This window comes from Corapipo altera, unplaced genomic scaffold (assembly GCF_003945725.1).
Source record: "Corapipo altera isolate COAL_440 unplaced genomic scaffold, ASM394572v1 55, whole genome shotgun sequence".
Lineage (NCBI taxonomy): Eukaryota > Metazoa > Chordata > Aves > Passeriformes > Pipridae > Corapipo > Corapipo altera.
The window spans coordinates 626,153-641,577 of NW_020884882.1; the positions used below are offsets into that span (position 1 = coordinate 626,153).

Below are 15,425 nucleotides of genomic sequence, written 5' to 3' on the forward strand. Positions count from 1 at the left end.
AGGAATGTGTCCAAATCCATCCCTGATTCATGTTTGTCCAGCCAAGAGCCAGTCCTAAAAGGAGACCAAAAAGCATCTTGTCTCTGACAGGAAAGGTCTGGTAAAGGAGCCCAACATGAGACAAGTCAGTGGAAGGATGAGCAGTACCTAACTTGTCCTGTACACACCTTGTGTCTACAGAGTGTTAAGGCACAGGATATGCAAAGGGCAGAACTGGTTGACCTTTTGTAAGGAGCACTGCAGCAGGGGTCAGAAAAGAGAAGAAGAAAAATACCTGCTGAAACACTCTGTGTGAAAACATTTCATTCCTCCTCTCTAATAGCAGAGACAAAGCTTGAAACACCTGAGCAAGAACTGTCAGGTCAGCCAGGATCTCCAAAGCAGCCTCTGCAGCCCTCAGTTCCTGCTCCACAGGAGGAGTGTCAGCCTCAGGAACAGGAGCCAAGGAAGAGAGATGAAGGGAGAGAGCGGCGACCCTCACAGGAGAAGAGAAGGGACATGGACCGGCACCAGGAGCCTTCTCAGAGGGAAGGGGAGGAAGCCACACCACCGGATGGTGGAGGAAGCAGAAGTGAGTGGCATAAAGCCCAAATTTGGATTCCTCTTGCTTGCACTCCATCTGCAGAAAGGGCAGCATTTCACTAAAACCTCTAGAGGCTGGTTCTGTGTTGTGCAAATCCATGGCATCAAGTAATAGTGGGCTGTCCAGCTCCAAAGGTGCTGACAAATTGCCTTTGGGAAGATTAATTCAGGTTGAGCTGGCTTCAGGATGGTGCAGTTAACTTAGCACTTCAAAACAGTTTCAAAAGTCTCTCTGGCCAGGGCTTACCCTGAGCTCTGAGGAGGGGCTATTTTCTGCTCTGTTTTCTGGGAAGGAAAGGTCAACTATTGAAGGTGGAACTCTGAGCATCTTGCAAAGTGGAGAGAAAAAAAGCGATTGGCTTCCAGACTCGACTGCGAGAAGCCGTGCTGTTGCTTTGAGTGGGTTTAGTCACAATACACTTAGTTCTAAATTATATTTTTTTCCCTATTTTTTTTTTCTTTCCGGGCCACCTCCCTCAATGTGCTTCTCAGCAATCATGCTGAAGCGCATCACTCGATTCACCCCCCCAGAGGTGATCGTGGGGCTCCTGGCGCCCTACGTGCGGCTCTCCACGTCCAGCGTGCGCATCATGAAGAACAAGGCTGGACGGATGGGGCAGACCTACGGCTTCATCGAACTGGAGTCTCATGCTGTAAGTAGCTTCTGGCTTTCACGTGCTCCCCCTGTTGGCATCTGAAATCTGTAGAAGTAGAGAAAGCGCAGAATACAAGAAATTGCGGTGCTTGTGTGGCAGCTGTCCTGGAGTGAGTGCTCTTCTGCTTGTCTGGCCAGGTGCAGCTGTTGCTCTCTGGCTTTAGGAGTCAAAGACTATCTGTTGTCACTAGCTGTGACACTGTGTTTCTTGCATCAGTGCATTTTTTCATAGACCCTCCTAAACTTGAACACCTCTTACAGAGATATTTTGTTTGCAGGGAACTTGAATTCAACAGTTTCTGTTTGCAGAAGGCAAGAATCTCAATAAACATGCAGTCCCATGTTGGAGGGATCGTATTTTCTGGTTTTGATTGGCTCCCAGACTCCATAGCAATGCTTTGGCATTGTTCCAGAGGGTGTTCACCAAAACTCCTTGGAACAGCAGCAGCCAAAGCAGCCCTAGGAGAATGCAGTCCCTAGCTGGCTGCTGAAAGTGGTCATAGGACAAGCAGAGAACCTCACAACTCATTTATCCCTTTTATCACATCCTAAATACCCTTCACTGACATTTAGGCTAATATTTAGTGTTGTGTTTCTTGTCTTCTAAGCACAAAGCATTCCTTTCAGGCAGGCTGGATTTGGAAAATGGGCTGATTTCCTTCTCATGGAAGTGACATTCTCCTTTCCTTTTACAGGAGGCGCTGAGGTTGCTGAAGATACTGCAGAACCTTGATCCCCCCATCTGCATTGATGGGCGTACGCTGGAAGTGAATCTTGCTACAGGGAGAAGAAGGTATAGACAGATGAGGCAGTGGGACTGTCCTTTGTATGATGTGCTGCAAGGCTAGAACTATGTTGTCAGACCAGGTGCTTAAAGTTTGGCACAGGAATTAGCACAGATGTTCCTACACCCTAAAAATATGTTGGAGAAATGAAGACGTTGGAGCTTGAAGAAGCTTCAGTGATTGAGCAGTATGGGATTAGTGATCATACTGCATATTGCTGTTGTCAAGCCATCAAATCCCATTGTCAAGGAATTAATGTGTTCAGCTTTTTAAAAAGCATTTGGAGAGATTCATCTTTGTGAATACAGCAGAGTGGGGTCATAACTGTTGTGGAGACAGTGATCTGCCAAATCTGTCTCCTGGGATGGACTCAATCCAACAGGTGGCCAGCAAAGATGGTCTTTCTGCCTTTATTTGTCCTGCTATCGTTTTGAGTATACTGAGATTATTGTGAAGCCAAATTGACATTAACCTGCAACCTTTATCTCAACAGGAATGACTATGGGGAGCACGGTGACAATTCCTACTATGGCCCGGTAGGTCTGCACAGCTTCTTCGTGGGTCACTGGAAGGTGGGGAACACTTGGGGAGATAGGCCAGGCTGGGTTGGGCTTTTTCCCTCTGGGCTGCTGAAAGTTCAGCAGGTTTGATGGGATGATAATGCTCACATGTGCTCTCCCTGCTGCTCTGCCCCTCACGCTGTGTTCATCACGTGCGTGGAAGCGAAGCCAGAGTGCAGGTGCTGCTGCAGGGAGTTTGGGCTGGGTTACCCAATACCAGCTTTACAGAGTGATTCAATTGATGACTGGTCTCAGCTCCCAGAGGGAATGTCTCTTCTTTAGCGCTCGTTACTAGACTACAGGGCTCTTCCCGTACTGAATGGGCAGGAGGCTTCCATATGGATTGCTGTGAACACCTCTCATGGAGGCTGCAGAGATCCTGTGCTTTGCAACACCGTCCGTTGCTCTGTAGATGAAAAGCTGTGTCTGCTTGTGCTCTTTTTAGGGTAGCTAAGTGAGCCATTCTGCTGAACTTTGGGCCTGTGAGAGGGAGGAGAAGCAATATGATGTTTGTCAAAGAGTCTCTTATCTGTTTGTGTTGTTCACTTACTCCAGGGCAGAAGGGGCATGAGGGACAGGAGGGGTGGCGAATCACAGCGACGCACCAGAGCACAGTGTAAGTTAAACTCTGCTTCACTCCTACTGTGGAGACTTTTCTTCCTTAAAAGGGCACTGACATGTAGAAATCAGCCCAAAAATATTTTTAAAGGCTAAGAGTAGGTTTGTTTGCTACACCCACTTCTGAGTTCCTTTGCCAACTTTGTTTAGTCACATTTTCCTATCTGATGATGTGCTTCTCTCTACTCTCACTGTGCGAAACTACATGCAGATAAAGGAAACTTGCTGCCTGTTTTTCCTTGTTGTGGAAAACTGATGGGATAAAATCAGCCTGGCAGTTACTAGCAGAGACGGAAGAAAATACACTTGATGTAACAGTGCCAGTAGCTGGAAGAGCACTCCTGATTGTTTTAGGAACTTATATGTAGCATTGCTGAGCTCTGTCCAAGAACACTTGGGAAATGAAGAGCATTCCTGACATTGTGGGCCTACTACCCTTAAGGCCTTTGGCTTTTCCTGTTGAAACAGTTCACTCCCCTTTCTTCTCGGGAGCTTTCATGCACCCACGGGGTGGAAAGGATGTGGGGAGTGTCATCACTTTAAACAGGAGACTGTTTGAGAGAGAACAGCTCTTTCTTGTTCACAGGGGTGGGTGGATACAGAGCCTGGTACTCATTACCCCATTCTTAGGGAAATTACTGAATTTCATGTCTTTGTCCAGCCAAGTGTTGTGGTCTGGCGATCTCGGCACAGCCCCTGTAAATCTGCTTTGATGTGGACAGTTTTGCCAGAGTCCTAAACCAGAAGAATTGTGAAAACTTATTACCCTTCTTACTCTTTAAAGAAAAGAAGATGTAGGTCGAGTGATGTGAAGATACTCATAGCTCTCTTACCAGGAGGGAAAAATCCTTCTTTCCAACCCTTGATCCTTTCGCCAGTGTAATATTTGCTCATGCTTTTGTCTTTGTAAAAGGCAAGTTCTGTCCTTGGAGGACTGCTGCTAACTCTTGTCTCTCTCTCTCCAGCACCATCGGATGTGTCCACATACATTTATGATCCTGAAACCGGGAATTACTACGATCCCATAGCTGGGACGTACTATGACCCCAGGACTCAGGTGAGTGCGTGGAAAGAAAGCTGTATATGCAATATGTTCTTACAAACAGCCCTTCTCTGGAGAGATTTTGCATCTAGATCCTGAAGACAGGGCAGTATAGAGGCAACTTTGTTTCTTTCACTCCGTCCTTTGACCTGTATGAAAGGGAAAAATATCATTGCAAAATGTCACCTTAATGAGAGGCTAGGAACCCATTAGCTGTGTGTTGAAGCAGCTGTAGCCATCTCTTGGACCTCTGAAGCCCTGCCTTTGGGAGGTTTTTGGTCTGCTCTTCCTTGAGTAGACTTATAAGCAGAGCATCATTGCTAAATTTTACTGAAGACGCGTGACTGTAATAAAAGATAGACAGCACAGCTCTGTTTTCATCTGTGGTCTCTTTGCTTCTCTACCCCAGCCAGCAATAGTTATGAGGATGCCAAAAAAGAGCCATCAGCAGAGGTTCTCTGGGACTATCATCTTGTTTTCATGATCCAAGAGATGTCTGTGTTGTGGGCGAGCAGGGCAGTGCTCTGATGACCTGTCTTGGGCCCCAACAAAGTTCTGAAGCCTTTTCCCTCTGCAATTCCTTCTTACTGTGCTGGTCTCCCCAGCCCAGTAAGGACAAGAAGCCCAGTAAGAAGTTTGTAGGGTTTTGGCTAAGTCTGCTCCAAATATCTCTTTCAGAGGGAAGTCACGATAGACCGAGAATCCTGCTCATCCCGAGAATCCTGCTCATCCCCGACAGAGAGCAGGAGGCGGCGGCACGGGAGCCAAGAACGGACAAATGAAAGGAAGGAGCCACACAGCAGGGACAACAGGGATAAAAAGGACAAAGGGAAAAGTACTTCTGCTAAGGTAAATCCCTCCAAGCATCAGAATGATCAGGACGCTGAAGTATGAGAGGTTAGAAAATAGAGATTAATCAGAGGATTCAAAAAGGGAGGGACAGTGAGAGAAGACAATGAAATCCATGGAATCAGTAGCTGGCCAGGAATGTGGTTGTTGTCCAGCCAGGTGGGAGTAAGTTCCTGAAATTTTTCTCTTGTGACATTAAATCCAGGGCTTCTCATCCCTTCCTTATGGTAAAGGATTGAGACACATCCAGTTAACCAAGACACGCGTTTCCTTCACACTGCTGAAAGCACCCAGCTATTGTAACAGGGACTACAAAAACTAGCAGAGACATTTAAACATACCAAGTCAGATGATAACAGAGACTCAGCTCTCCCCTAACTGCTGTACCTGCCCCCCAGTCCTAGGGCAGTGCTGCTCCCAGTGAGCAAACACTGTCTCCCCAGTGTGAAGAGCTGCTGGTTGAGAGTAGCTGCCCAAAATGATGTTTGAGCACAGCCCAGGGCTGTGGTACTCAGAGTGCCTCAGGAGTGCCAGGAGAGTTGGTAGAAGTGATTTACCACAAATGCAGAAACTTTATGTTCCTCCTTACCTCTTGGTCTGGATGTGCTCTGATATGACTAGTCCTGGGCAGCTGTGACCCGAGGGGTGCAATTGTCCCTGAGACTGGTACCAAGCCAGCCAAGAAGTCTCATCTAGTATGGAGGCTTTCAGGGTCACTGACCTAGGAGAAACATGGTCCTGTCTGAATGGAAGGTAAAAGCATCTCCAGCAGAAATCCTTCCATCATTTTTCCCAGCTGCCTATTTCTGTGTGGATGCTCAGAAGTGGCTTCCTGGCTGCACTGTACACTCTTTGACCCCTGTGCTGCTGTTGGCCTAATACCCAGTCTTGGGTTTTTCAGAATGAGCCTGGAGAGGAGAGGTTCTTTGCAGAAGACGTCTTCAAAAAGCCATTGCCTCCCTCTGTGAAGAAGGATGAGAGCTCAGGCCTGGTAAGATGTTGCATGGCACTTGTCTTCTGGTCAAGTATGAATAGCTGGTGAACTGCTAAGCTGGAGCCTGTCCAGGGCTTCTGTCCAGTTCTCTGTAAAGTGTGTAAATGTGAGGCTTCACCCCAGCCTGCTCTTTGTGCTGCTGAGCACACAGGTGAGCATCACAGGCTCATCCTGTTGCAGGGTTGGGTGTCTGCAGTCTCTGGTGTTCTCTGGGTGTAGCTTCAGGAGAGCTATGGATTCCCCAGAATGGGAATGTCTCCCACCAAAACCACCACCTCGTTTCTGCCAATCGCCTGGTGTCTTAGGAGGCCTGTTTGAGTGAGTGTTTAGCTATTGTGCACTGAGTCCATGGTGGTCTCAACACCTGATCTTGACTGTTTCAGACTGAGACTGGAGAGGAGAAGTTCTCTGCAGAAGACGTCTTTAAAAAACCTTTACCTCCTTCTGTGAAAAAGGAAGAGAGTGCAGCCCCAGTAAGTGGCTCCAGAGGGTTGTGTTTTGCCTTGTTTGAGCCTGGGCACAGGACTAGTGAAGCTCACCACAGCCTGGTTGTGACCCTGAGCGACAGCACTGGAGTGGTGAAGGCAGTTTGTTTTATAGCTCTGCCCCTGTTTGTGGTCTTCTAGCGTGGGGAAATTTGATACCTGCATTTAGGCAGGGTCTCTTCACTCAACCAGTCCTCAAGCAGAAAACTCTTCCAGCCACCTCTGGGCTGAGGAAAGGCAAACCTCACTGATGTCCATTGCTGGAGGAAGTGACTGACAGCAGCTCCCTGCCAAACAGCCACTGCCTCAGTCGGCTTCTTATGCTCAGGTGTGTGGCAGGTTGAGAAAACCTGGCACCAAAGCATGGCCTGCCTGGAGAACAGAAGGCCTTCCACCCTGTGGTGTGAATGGAAAGCCAGCCAGCTTCTCTGCATTCCCTACCTGCCTTGCTGGGAAGCTGCTCTCTCCCTCCTGGGCTGGAACAGAGACAGCAGTCACGGGGAGGTCAACTGGGGAGGGAAAGCCCCACATGGCCAGGCAGGCTTGATGCTACAAACTGTCACACTTTTCTGCCACTTCCCTCAGCCCAAGGTGGTGAACCCTCTGATAGGACTTCTGGGAGAGTATGGAGGAGACAGTGACAATGAAGAGGAGGAGGAGGAGGAGGAGCAGTCCCAGGCTCAGTGGCTGCCACCTCCCCCCCACCCACCAGCGCAGCGTGAGGAGCAACCACGGAAGGCCAAGGCCAGCGACGACAAGCTCACCGACTGGAACAAGCTGGCCTGCCTGCTGTGCAGGAGGCAGTTTCCCAACAAGGAAATGCTCATCAAGCACCAGCAGCTTTCCAACCTGCACAAGGTATGGGGGAGCAGTGGGTGGGGGTGTACTGCGAGCTGCTTTTGCCTTGATGGCTTCGTGATCTGCAGGAAAAATGCAGCGGTTGGGTGGGAAGAGCTGTGCTGAATTAGGCACAGTAACAGGCAAAGTTCCCCTGAAGCTCTGTTCAAAGCATTGTGTGAGCTGCTTGTTCCTGCCATGGGAGTGCTGTAACATCAAGGTGTGACTTTGTAAGCTGTGGTGAGATAGCTGAGGCTTGGGGAGAGTGGGGTGCTGGCACACACAAGTGTGAGAGCAGTAAGAACTTGGCACTTTCCTCCCCATGTTCTGGGCTGCTTTTGAGCTCTTGCTTCTAGGAGGGCCAAACTGGTTAAAATAGGACTGGTTGCCTTCCTATCTGCAGGAGGAAGCGTTCCAGGCCTCTGTGGGGGATCAGATAGTCTGGGATGCAAGAGAACCTGCTGTGCCTGGTGTAGTGCAAGTGCAAGAACATGCTGCTTTACCTGTGCTCGTTACGGGTGGAGCAGATGACTCAGACAGCTTGTGTTCTCTGCTTGACACTGGCTTCTGTTTTCCTCCTTCCAGCAAAACCTAGAGATTCATATGAAGATCAAACGATCCGAGCAGGAACTGGCGTATTTGGAGAAGAGAGAGCGTGAGGTGGGTCTGCTGTGATGGGCAGACTGCTGCTTGTGCTTTTGCACTGGGGGGATGGTGGTTCCAGGCAGACCCTCCACTTACACACCCATATCTGCAGCCTCCAATGAGTGAATTGTGGGCTCACTCTGCACTGGGACCTGTTGGAAGTGCTGTGGCTTCTAAGAGCTTGTCTCCCTTCTCCCAGGAGGGTCTCAGTGTGGTTCTGCAAGCCAGGGCTCTGGGCTAAATGGGTCCCAAATTTCTGTCTAAACTGATGTGTGGAGTATGAGCTGCTGCTGCCTGGCCAGGGATGGGAGAGCTGTACTTGTCCACTGTTTGGAATGTCACAGAGCTGCTCCTGGTGCCATAGTTGGGAAGGCTGCAACCACCAGTCTGAGTCAGCCCAACAGGTGCCATCAGGACAGAGCAAGTGGATTGTGGGATGTGATGCATTCAGTGTTTGTGGGTCCCCAGGACAACCTTCCAGCCAGCTGAGGATGAGATCTGGCTGCAGAGCTTTCTTCTGCAGTGTTGAATCTTTCATAGGTCCTGTACTTACTTTGTTTTTTCTCTTATGAAGGGGAGACACAAAGACAAAGGAAATGATCGGAGAGAGAAATTCCAGCAGCTGGATTCACCAGAGAGGAAACGACTCAGATATGACCGGGATTCAGAGAGGTAATGGCTGCTCTTGGTTGGATCTCTCTGGGGATGCTGATGCTGGGATGGGGTGTGTGCTGCTGGCATGCCAAGGTAGGTCTGCAAATTAACAGTCAGTCAGACTGTCAGACAGAGTTCCCCAAACTGTGAGCCTGTTGTGCTGCAGGACATCTCAGAGAGGGCAGGAGGAGGACATTGATGGAAATGAGGTTTTAGGGAAAAGCAGAGATAAGCTGTCTGGTGCTGGAAGGGTGAGATGGGGGCTTGAGTGTGCCTGGCCAGGCATAGAGAGCAGAATGCAGCCTGTTCCCATCCACCTCGTCCTTAAGGCACTTGCTGTCCTCCTGTCCTGGCATCTAGCCATCGAAAGAAAGAGCAAAGCTGTGTTTCATCTGTTCACTGACTCAGAGGAACGCTGGGAGCTGTTTCCATCTCATTCAGAGTAGGTGGAGGAAGAAAGTGCGTGCTGTGCGGAGCTCGCGACAGACCTGCCTGCTGCGAGCTCGCGTGTTCCAGTGGGCTGAGGAAGGGCCAGGCATGTGTTGAAGACAACACTGGTTATGTGCCTGTTCCCTTCTGGTGCAGCACCTCAGAAAGAGACCTTTCCTCTGTGTCTTGCAGTTTAAAAATCTGCATTTTCTCTTCCCTGTTTTCCTGGAATAGCTTTGGATAAACTAAAGCAGTTTGTGTGCGGTGTCACCAGCAGCCAGAAAGTAGAACTTGTCTGAAGGAAGCTATTTTTATGCTGAGAGGTCTTCAAAACTGTGAGTTTTGGTTAGTGGTTTTGGATGAGTAATGACCAGGTGGGAGAAAGGGTGTCTGAGTTAACACTGCATCTGTTGAACTCCATGACCACAGCACTGGGAGAAAAGAAAGATCTAACAGAGCAACAGGGATTAGACTTCACTTTCTTGCTATTGCTAAAATTCTAATTAAGGAATACAAGCACAGAACGCTCCTGGCTGGCTTGTACTGTAAATATTTTGGAACTTGAGCTCATTTCCTGTGCCCTGGTGTATTTCCCCCGAGGTGGGACAAGAAATTTTGCAGTCAAAGGTGTGTGAGCCCTGCACATAGAATCCACTGTGGTGCTTTCCTTAGGTGGTGTGCTTCTGGCAAGAAACTTGGATATCCCTCGTGAGAGGTTGGAATGTCAGTGAAGGTTCTATTAGTAGAGCTGAAAATCCCTGGCATGTGTTTGAAGCATTGGAAGATTGGACAATTGATTCTATCTCTTTTGCAGTGACTTTGACAGTAACAACAAAGGGAACCGAATGGTGCAGTCTCCGGGGTGGAAGAAGGGCTTTGGCCACAACCAGCAGGGCACAGCATCACCAATGGAGGTGAGTCTTCCCTTCCTTTTGAAGCACACCACTGTCTTGCAGCCTATAATGTCTCCCATAACAGCTGGAGGGAGTTCCCAGCCAGAGCAAGAGGCAGTCTGCAGGCCTAGGCACCCACTTGATGGAATAATATGTGTGCACTGATGAACTTTGCAGGCTGGGAGGGGCTGCGAGTATGTTGGCTGCAGAACAAGGTTAGAATTTATATGAATCTGGAGGTGCTGGAAATGAAACAACAGTAGATCAGGAAGGATGTGAGCATCTGATTAGTACCTGCCCAAAGCCAGGCTGGGGGTTGAGCAGGTCACCAGCTCAGTGCTCTGCAGCCGCATGATCTGGGGGAAAAGGTGAACCTCCCCTCAGGAGGTGTGAGTGTAGCCAAAGCCATGGGGCATGTCCTGCTCTTTGTCTGCTCTGCTTAGCACTTGTGAGGCTCTCACTGCCGTTGCAGACTCTGGGCAGTGGAAGGTGATGCCAGGGTACCTCTCCTGAGGAGCAGAGTCCCATCAGCAAAGGGTATCAAAGGGTATCAGGGTCTACCCGACCCTGCCTTACCATGACAGGCTGGTCTCTCAGGGGACCTTAATTTGCTTCAGAGGGCTTATCTGAGAAGCAGCCTGGGGCAGGGGCTGCTCTCCCCTGCCCCGGGACACAGGAGCAGGATGGTGCTGTGATGGCAGGTTCATGGCTCACCAGGCTGCCGTGGTGTCCGTGCTTCACTGAGAGGCAGCCTGGAGCACAGCTCGTGGTGTGACTTTCAGCTTGCAGTCGAGTATATCGTTAAAGCAAATATTTGAGGCTTTGTGACGCGTGTTTGCTTGAGCCCACACACACGAGGCAAGAGTCCCTCTTCAGTGCAGACAGCAGGAACCAGCCCCAGCTGCTGCTGAGTCCTTGTGGTGGGGTTCCTGTGCCCATAAAATGGGCTTTGTCGCAGAGCCAGCTCCAGCGACGCGCTCTGGGAGGTCTGACCTCCGATCAGGGCTCCCTGTCTGGGTGGGGAGCTGGTGGCAAAGCACAGCCCCTCCTAGAGTTCCTAGAAAGGCCTCCCAGAAGAGCCCTAGAGATGTGCTTTCCTTTCACTTACAAGTCACGCGGGACAAAGCCATGTGCCCACTTCAGCCCCACAGGACTTTGATCTCTTGGTCTTATTGGTGAGATCTCTGGTATTCAGGTAAGTTGGACTTGAGAGAAACTTCCAGCCCCAGACCTGCTCTCCTGGGCCAACTCCAGACAGATATTGCTGCAAAAGCCAATCCTTAAACACTAGTTGAAATTCCAAGTGAGGTACCAGTGCCCATGGGAGCTCTGTTAGAGAGAACAGCTGAGCTTATGCCAATGCAGGCTAACAGCAAACAGCTCCCCAAGAGCCCAGCTCTCGCTGGCACTTTCCTTTGCTCGGTTTCCATCCTGGCTGGCACGCAGCTACCTGGGCTGCCAGCACTGCCTGCTTGGCTGCCACCCCGCCATATGCTCCTGTTGTTCCCCACAGCCCATCCCTGGGGTTTGATTCTCAATGGGCATTTGCTGGCTGCGGCTGCTTTTGTTGCCCACAAAGGGCCTGTAGTTCCTCCCCAGCAGCTTTTGGAGGAACACAGGGCACTTGCTCTTCCTCCACCCACGGATCCACATGGGAGCAGTCAGCGGTCCTTGAAGCAGCCCAAGGGAAGCTTTTTCTTTATGGGAGGAGAAATCACTGTGTGACTGTTTGCAGGCAGAAAATCGGAGGAAGGGCCCTGGCCTGGGGGCCCCAGGGAAGCCCCCCAAGAGGCAGTCAAACGAGACCTACCGCGACGCCGTCCGGAGGGTCATGTTTGCCCGCTACAAGGAACTGGAGTGAACAGTGGAGGAACCCCAAGCCAGTCTCTCTCCATCTTCGTCTCTTTCTCTCTGTGTCATGTTCTTTTTGAAGGTTTGGTCTTTTTTTTTTTGTTGTTTTTGTTTGTTTTTTTGAATTGTTACAGGTTTTGCTGCTAGAATTTTTTTAATAAAACTGAAAATTTGTCAGTGCTTGTCTTGTGGCTGAAACTGTATGTTTTAGAAGCATGTAATGCTTTGGAGGATTCCCATTGTGTTTTGCTCTCTGCTGATGAGGTCCTTGGGAGCTGAAGCCATGTCAGTGAAGGTTTGGCAGCTTGAAGGCCCTGCCAGCAGTGCCTCTGTCCTGCAGTGTGTTCCATGCCATCTCAGGGACAGGTGCTCCTGGTGCCGTGTACTCCTGGGTCAGGATGGGAGCTTGGGAGGAGGGGATGGCCCCAAAACCTGAGAGGAATTCAGGAGCAGGAGTGACCTGTGTGGGATTCATCCTAGCTGCTAGTGAGGTCAAATAGCAAGATCTGAAAGGTTAAGAGTGATCTCACTAATGATGGATGTCACTGCCAGAGCAGAGCATTCCACATGGGGCAGGCTGGATCTGGTGGCAGGGGTATTGGGTGCCCTCATGGGGACATATTCATGCTGGCCCATGGTGGCAGGGGCTGTGTTCAATAGGGGAAAAGCTGAGTGAGTGCTACTAGCACATCCTGGGGAGGTGCAGAGTCAGTCAGCAGGAACTTGTAGTGGTGGGGCCAAAGCACAGTGAGAGTGTGTGTGTGTGAGCACAGCAGGGACACGGGTGACAAGGCTGAGTGTGGCCTGTAGGGATAAGGATGATGGCAGTGGCTGGTGGGAGCAGAGCCTGTGCCTGGCGAGCAGGGGGTGGTGCTGGTGCTGCTGGTGCTTCCCTCTGCCTTTTTGCTCACCTGGCAGAGAGCAAGGCCTGACACTGCTTCCAAATACCCAAAGGAGGGAAAGTAGGAGATGTGGAAGCTGAAAGCAGCAAGATTTGGAGGTGAAGAGCCACCTGCAAGAGCTGACAACTTCCAAAGGCAGCAGAAGACCTGAAGACCTCTCCAAGCTGCATTTCCTTGTCTCTGGCACAGGCAGTGCCACAGCAGTGTGGACTCACTCATGGCACCGTGGCCCAGGGATGGTGGAGGTGGGCACGACATTGTGCTGGTAAGTATGTGTGTGAGGGCCTTCAGTCTTCCTGGGAGCCCCAGGCATGCAAGGAAAGGATGGGGAAGGTGATGGGCTTCTAGGGATGAACTTCCAAACAGGGAGCAGTGGTGGTGGCACCGGGTCGGACGTAACAAGCTTGTGCTCTCAAGTCTGGAAATTATCTGTGCACAAAGGGGGAAGAAGTATGACTGTGATGGGACATCATTTTCAGTGGCACATGAGGGAAGAGGGGAATCTGGGAGCAGATTAGTATCTACTGCACAGGCTGTCTGCACCTGGGTGGGCCAGGCACCTGTGTGTGCCAAAAATGAGCACCCACAGAACATCATTCCCGACAACCAGAAGGAGCCTTTGCAACCATCAAATGCAGGAACCCTCTCTGATTTTATTAATTTGGTAAGTGGGTACATGCATCTTGGTGAAAGCCTGTTAATGACTGATGATGTGTAATTAATTAGAAGATAAACCAGATAAATGTAAGAGCAGCTTCCCTTAGACAGATGGACCTCACTAAATAATGCACGTTCCTTGGCTTAGCCTTACACTCACTTGCTTCTAGTTTGTGATGTGCATGTGTGAAAGGAGAGGCAGCACAGCACTTTCCTGGCAGGCCCATTGCCAGGGCTCAAGTCAGGAACAGAAGAGGAGCAGGAACAGATTGCTGTGAAAAGAGGAGGAAAAAAAAAATTACAAATAACTAATTGCAGGATGTATCTGTCGCCAATCAAGAGAAATCCTTTTTCTGTCCATGGAGGTAGATCTACCTCCTGTTACTTATATTAATCATAGAAATACTTGTGTTGGCTTCTATTATTTTGAGGTTCATAGTAAATGTTTATGGGAAATCAGGAATACTCCTTGTGTCTTAGGATGTCAGAACACCACAGTGTTACTCCCAGAACTGTGGGATTTCTGGGGATGTGCTGTGTGTGTCTTGGGAACACCACTCACCTGGGCTGTAGGGAGCATCCCTGTGCCAGCCCATGGAAAATCGAGGTATTCCCTGGATTGATATTGATTTAATTCCTCCAAATTCCTCTTCCCTAATGTAACCCAGTGTGAGCTCCTGTGGATTCCCTTGAAGATGTGTGTGTATATACTGTATGTACATATCTACCTAGGCATGGCATCCATGCATGTGGATATCCAGGATTAGGGAGTGTGGAGCAGCCCTCTGCTGGGACTGGGATGAGGTGTCTGGCACAAGGTTATTAATGAGCTGGAGCAGATAAATAGAGTGAGAAACTAAAAGCATTAAAAAGAAGCACCAACCCAGAAAATGTTGTATTCTCTTGGGAAAACAGCAGCGTAGGTGGTGATGCAGAAACCCTGACCATTTATCTTTGGTGCAGTGGTTTTGTGTCTTTAATACTTTTTAAAGGATAGTCACCCAAAGCCACAGCTAAACTGCAACTACCTTTATATCTTATAACTATTTTGCTTTTATTTCAGAGATTATTCACCACTGTGCTAGTGCTGTGGCTGTGTTCAGCATGTGTCCTTGTGTGCCATCCTGTGGTGAGGGGTATGGCCCGGGTTACAATTTATTTTTATTTTTGGAAGGTCCTGATAAGAGAATTGGAACAGCTCACAGTGTAAGTCCTGTGTTGTAGCAGTTGATTGCATGGAGATGTTACACACAGGAGGAGGACTGGGGTGATCTGTAACCAACACTAAGGCTGGTCTGGATAGAACTATGTGTACAAGGAAGCCCAGAGGAAAAGGCAGAAGAAGGGGTTTAAAAGGATTTTATTGGAAAGGAACAGGCAACAGGAGCCACGGACTGAGAGTGGAACCAAAGAGGAGGTTAATCTACCATTTAAAGGGCTGGAGGCACTCCTGCTTGGACCCCTGTCCAAGGGAGGGTTCATCTCTCAGCTCTGTCATCCACATGGGTTGGTATGACTGAGGCTGCTTCAGACATCTGAGAGGCTCTGGAGCAAGAGCTGCTTTTTTTCCCCTTTCCCAAGGTAAATCAAGTAGATAGTCTTTGATTTCCAATATTTATTCATATTAATATTGATACAGCAGTGACTCAGGCCCTTGTAATTGAAACATAATGATGTAAAGAGCTGGAGTTGTGCTTTGTAAACAGAAAAAAAAACATCCAGGTGGGCTGAGGGAATAATTTGTAAAGGGGAAGGAGAGACAGAACCCAGGGAATGTGCTTCCCTCCTCAGCAGTGACCTGCTTCAAGGAGAGGAGAGGGGCTGCTGGAAGGAGGATGAGGCTGGTGGTTGCCCCTCAGTGCTGTAAAGACTGAGTTCAGAGCTAGTCACATCTCCTTGACCTGTCATCTCCATTTGGGCTCCTCTCTGAAATGCCCTACACAGTTGGGTACAGAACCACGTCACCTCCCTGCAGCCCAGGCACACC

The 15,425-nt window shown here is 49.5% G+C and overlaps 1 protein-coding gene across 3 annotated transcripts in view; it reads left to right on the plus strand.

Annotated features, from left to right (window-relative positions):
* The window catches only part of RBM6 (RNA binding motif protein 6), a 57,312-nt gene extending 45,256 nt beyond the window's left edge, over positions 1 to 12,056 (plus strand). For 2 of the 3 annotated variants that reach the window (XM_027640442.1, XM_027640443.1), the window contains 14 exons: positions 323 to 571; positions 1,075 to 1,235; positions 1,933 to 2,030; positions 2,516 to 2,558; positions 3,138 to 3,198; positions 4,166 to 4,257; positions 4,921 to 5,091; positions 5,993 to 6,082; positions 6,469 to 6,558; positions 7,156 to 7,428; positions 7,993 to 8,067; positions 8,627 to 8,724; positions 9,950 to 10,049; positions 11,764 to 12,056. In XM_027640442.1, coding sequence (XP_027496243.1) covers positions 323 to 571; positions 1,075 to 1,235; positions 1,933 to 2,030; positions 2,516 to 2,558; positions 3,138 to 3,198; positions 4,166 to 4,257; positions 4,921 to 5,091; positions 5,993 to 6,082; positions 6,469 to 6,558; positions 7,156 to 7,428; positions 7,993 to 8,067; positions 8,627 to 8,724; positions 9,950 to 10,049; positions 11,764 to 11,889 — 1,727 coding nt within the window. In that variant the 3' untranslated portion in view covers positions 11,890 to 12,056. The remainder of the gene's footprint in view (positions 1 to 322; positions 572 to 1,074; positions 1,236 to 1,932; positions 2,031 to 2,515; positions 2,559 to 3,137; positions 3,199 to 4,165; positions 4,258 to 4,920; positions 5,092 to 5,992; positions 6,083 to 6,468; positions 6,559 to 7,155; positions 7,429 to 7,992; positions 8,068 to 8,626; positions 8,725 to 9,949; positions 10,050 to 11,763) is intronic. The other variant, XM_027640444.1, reaches the window with a different exon arrangement.
* The last annotated feature ends 3,369 nt before the right edge of the window (positions 12,057 to 15,425 follow it).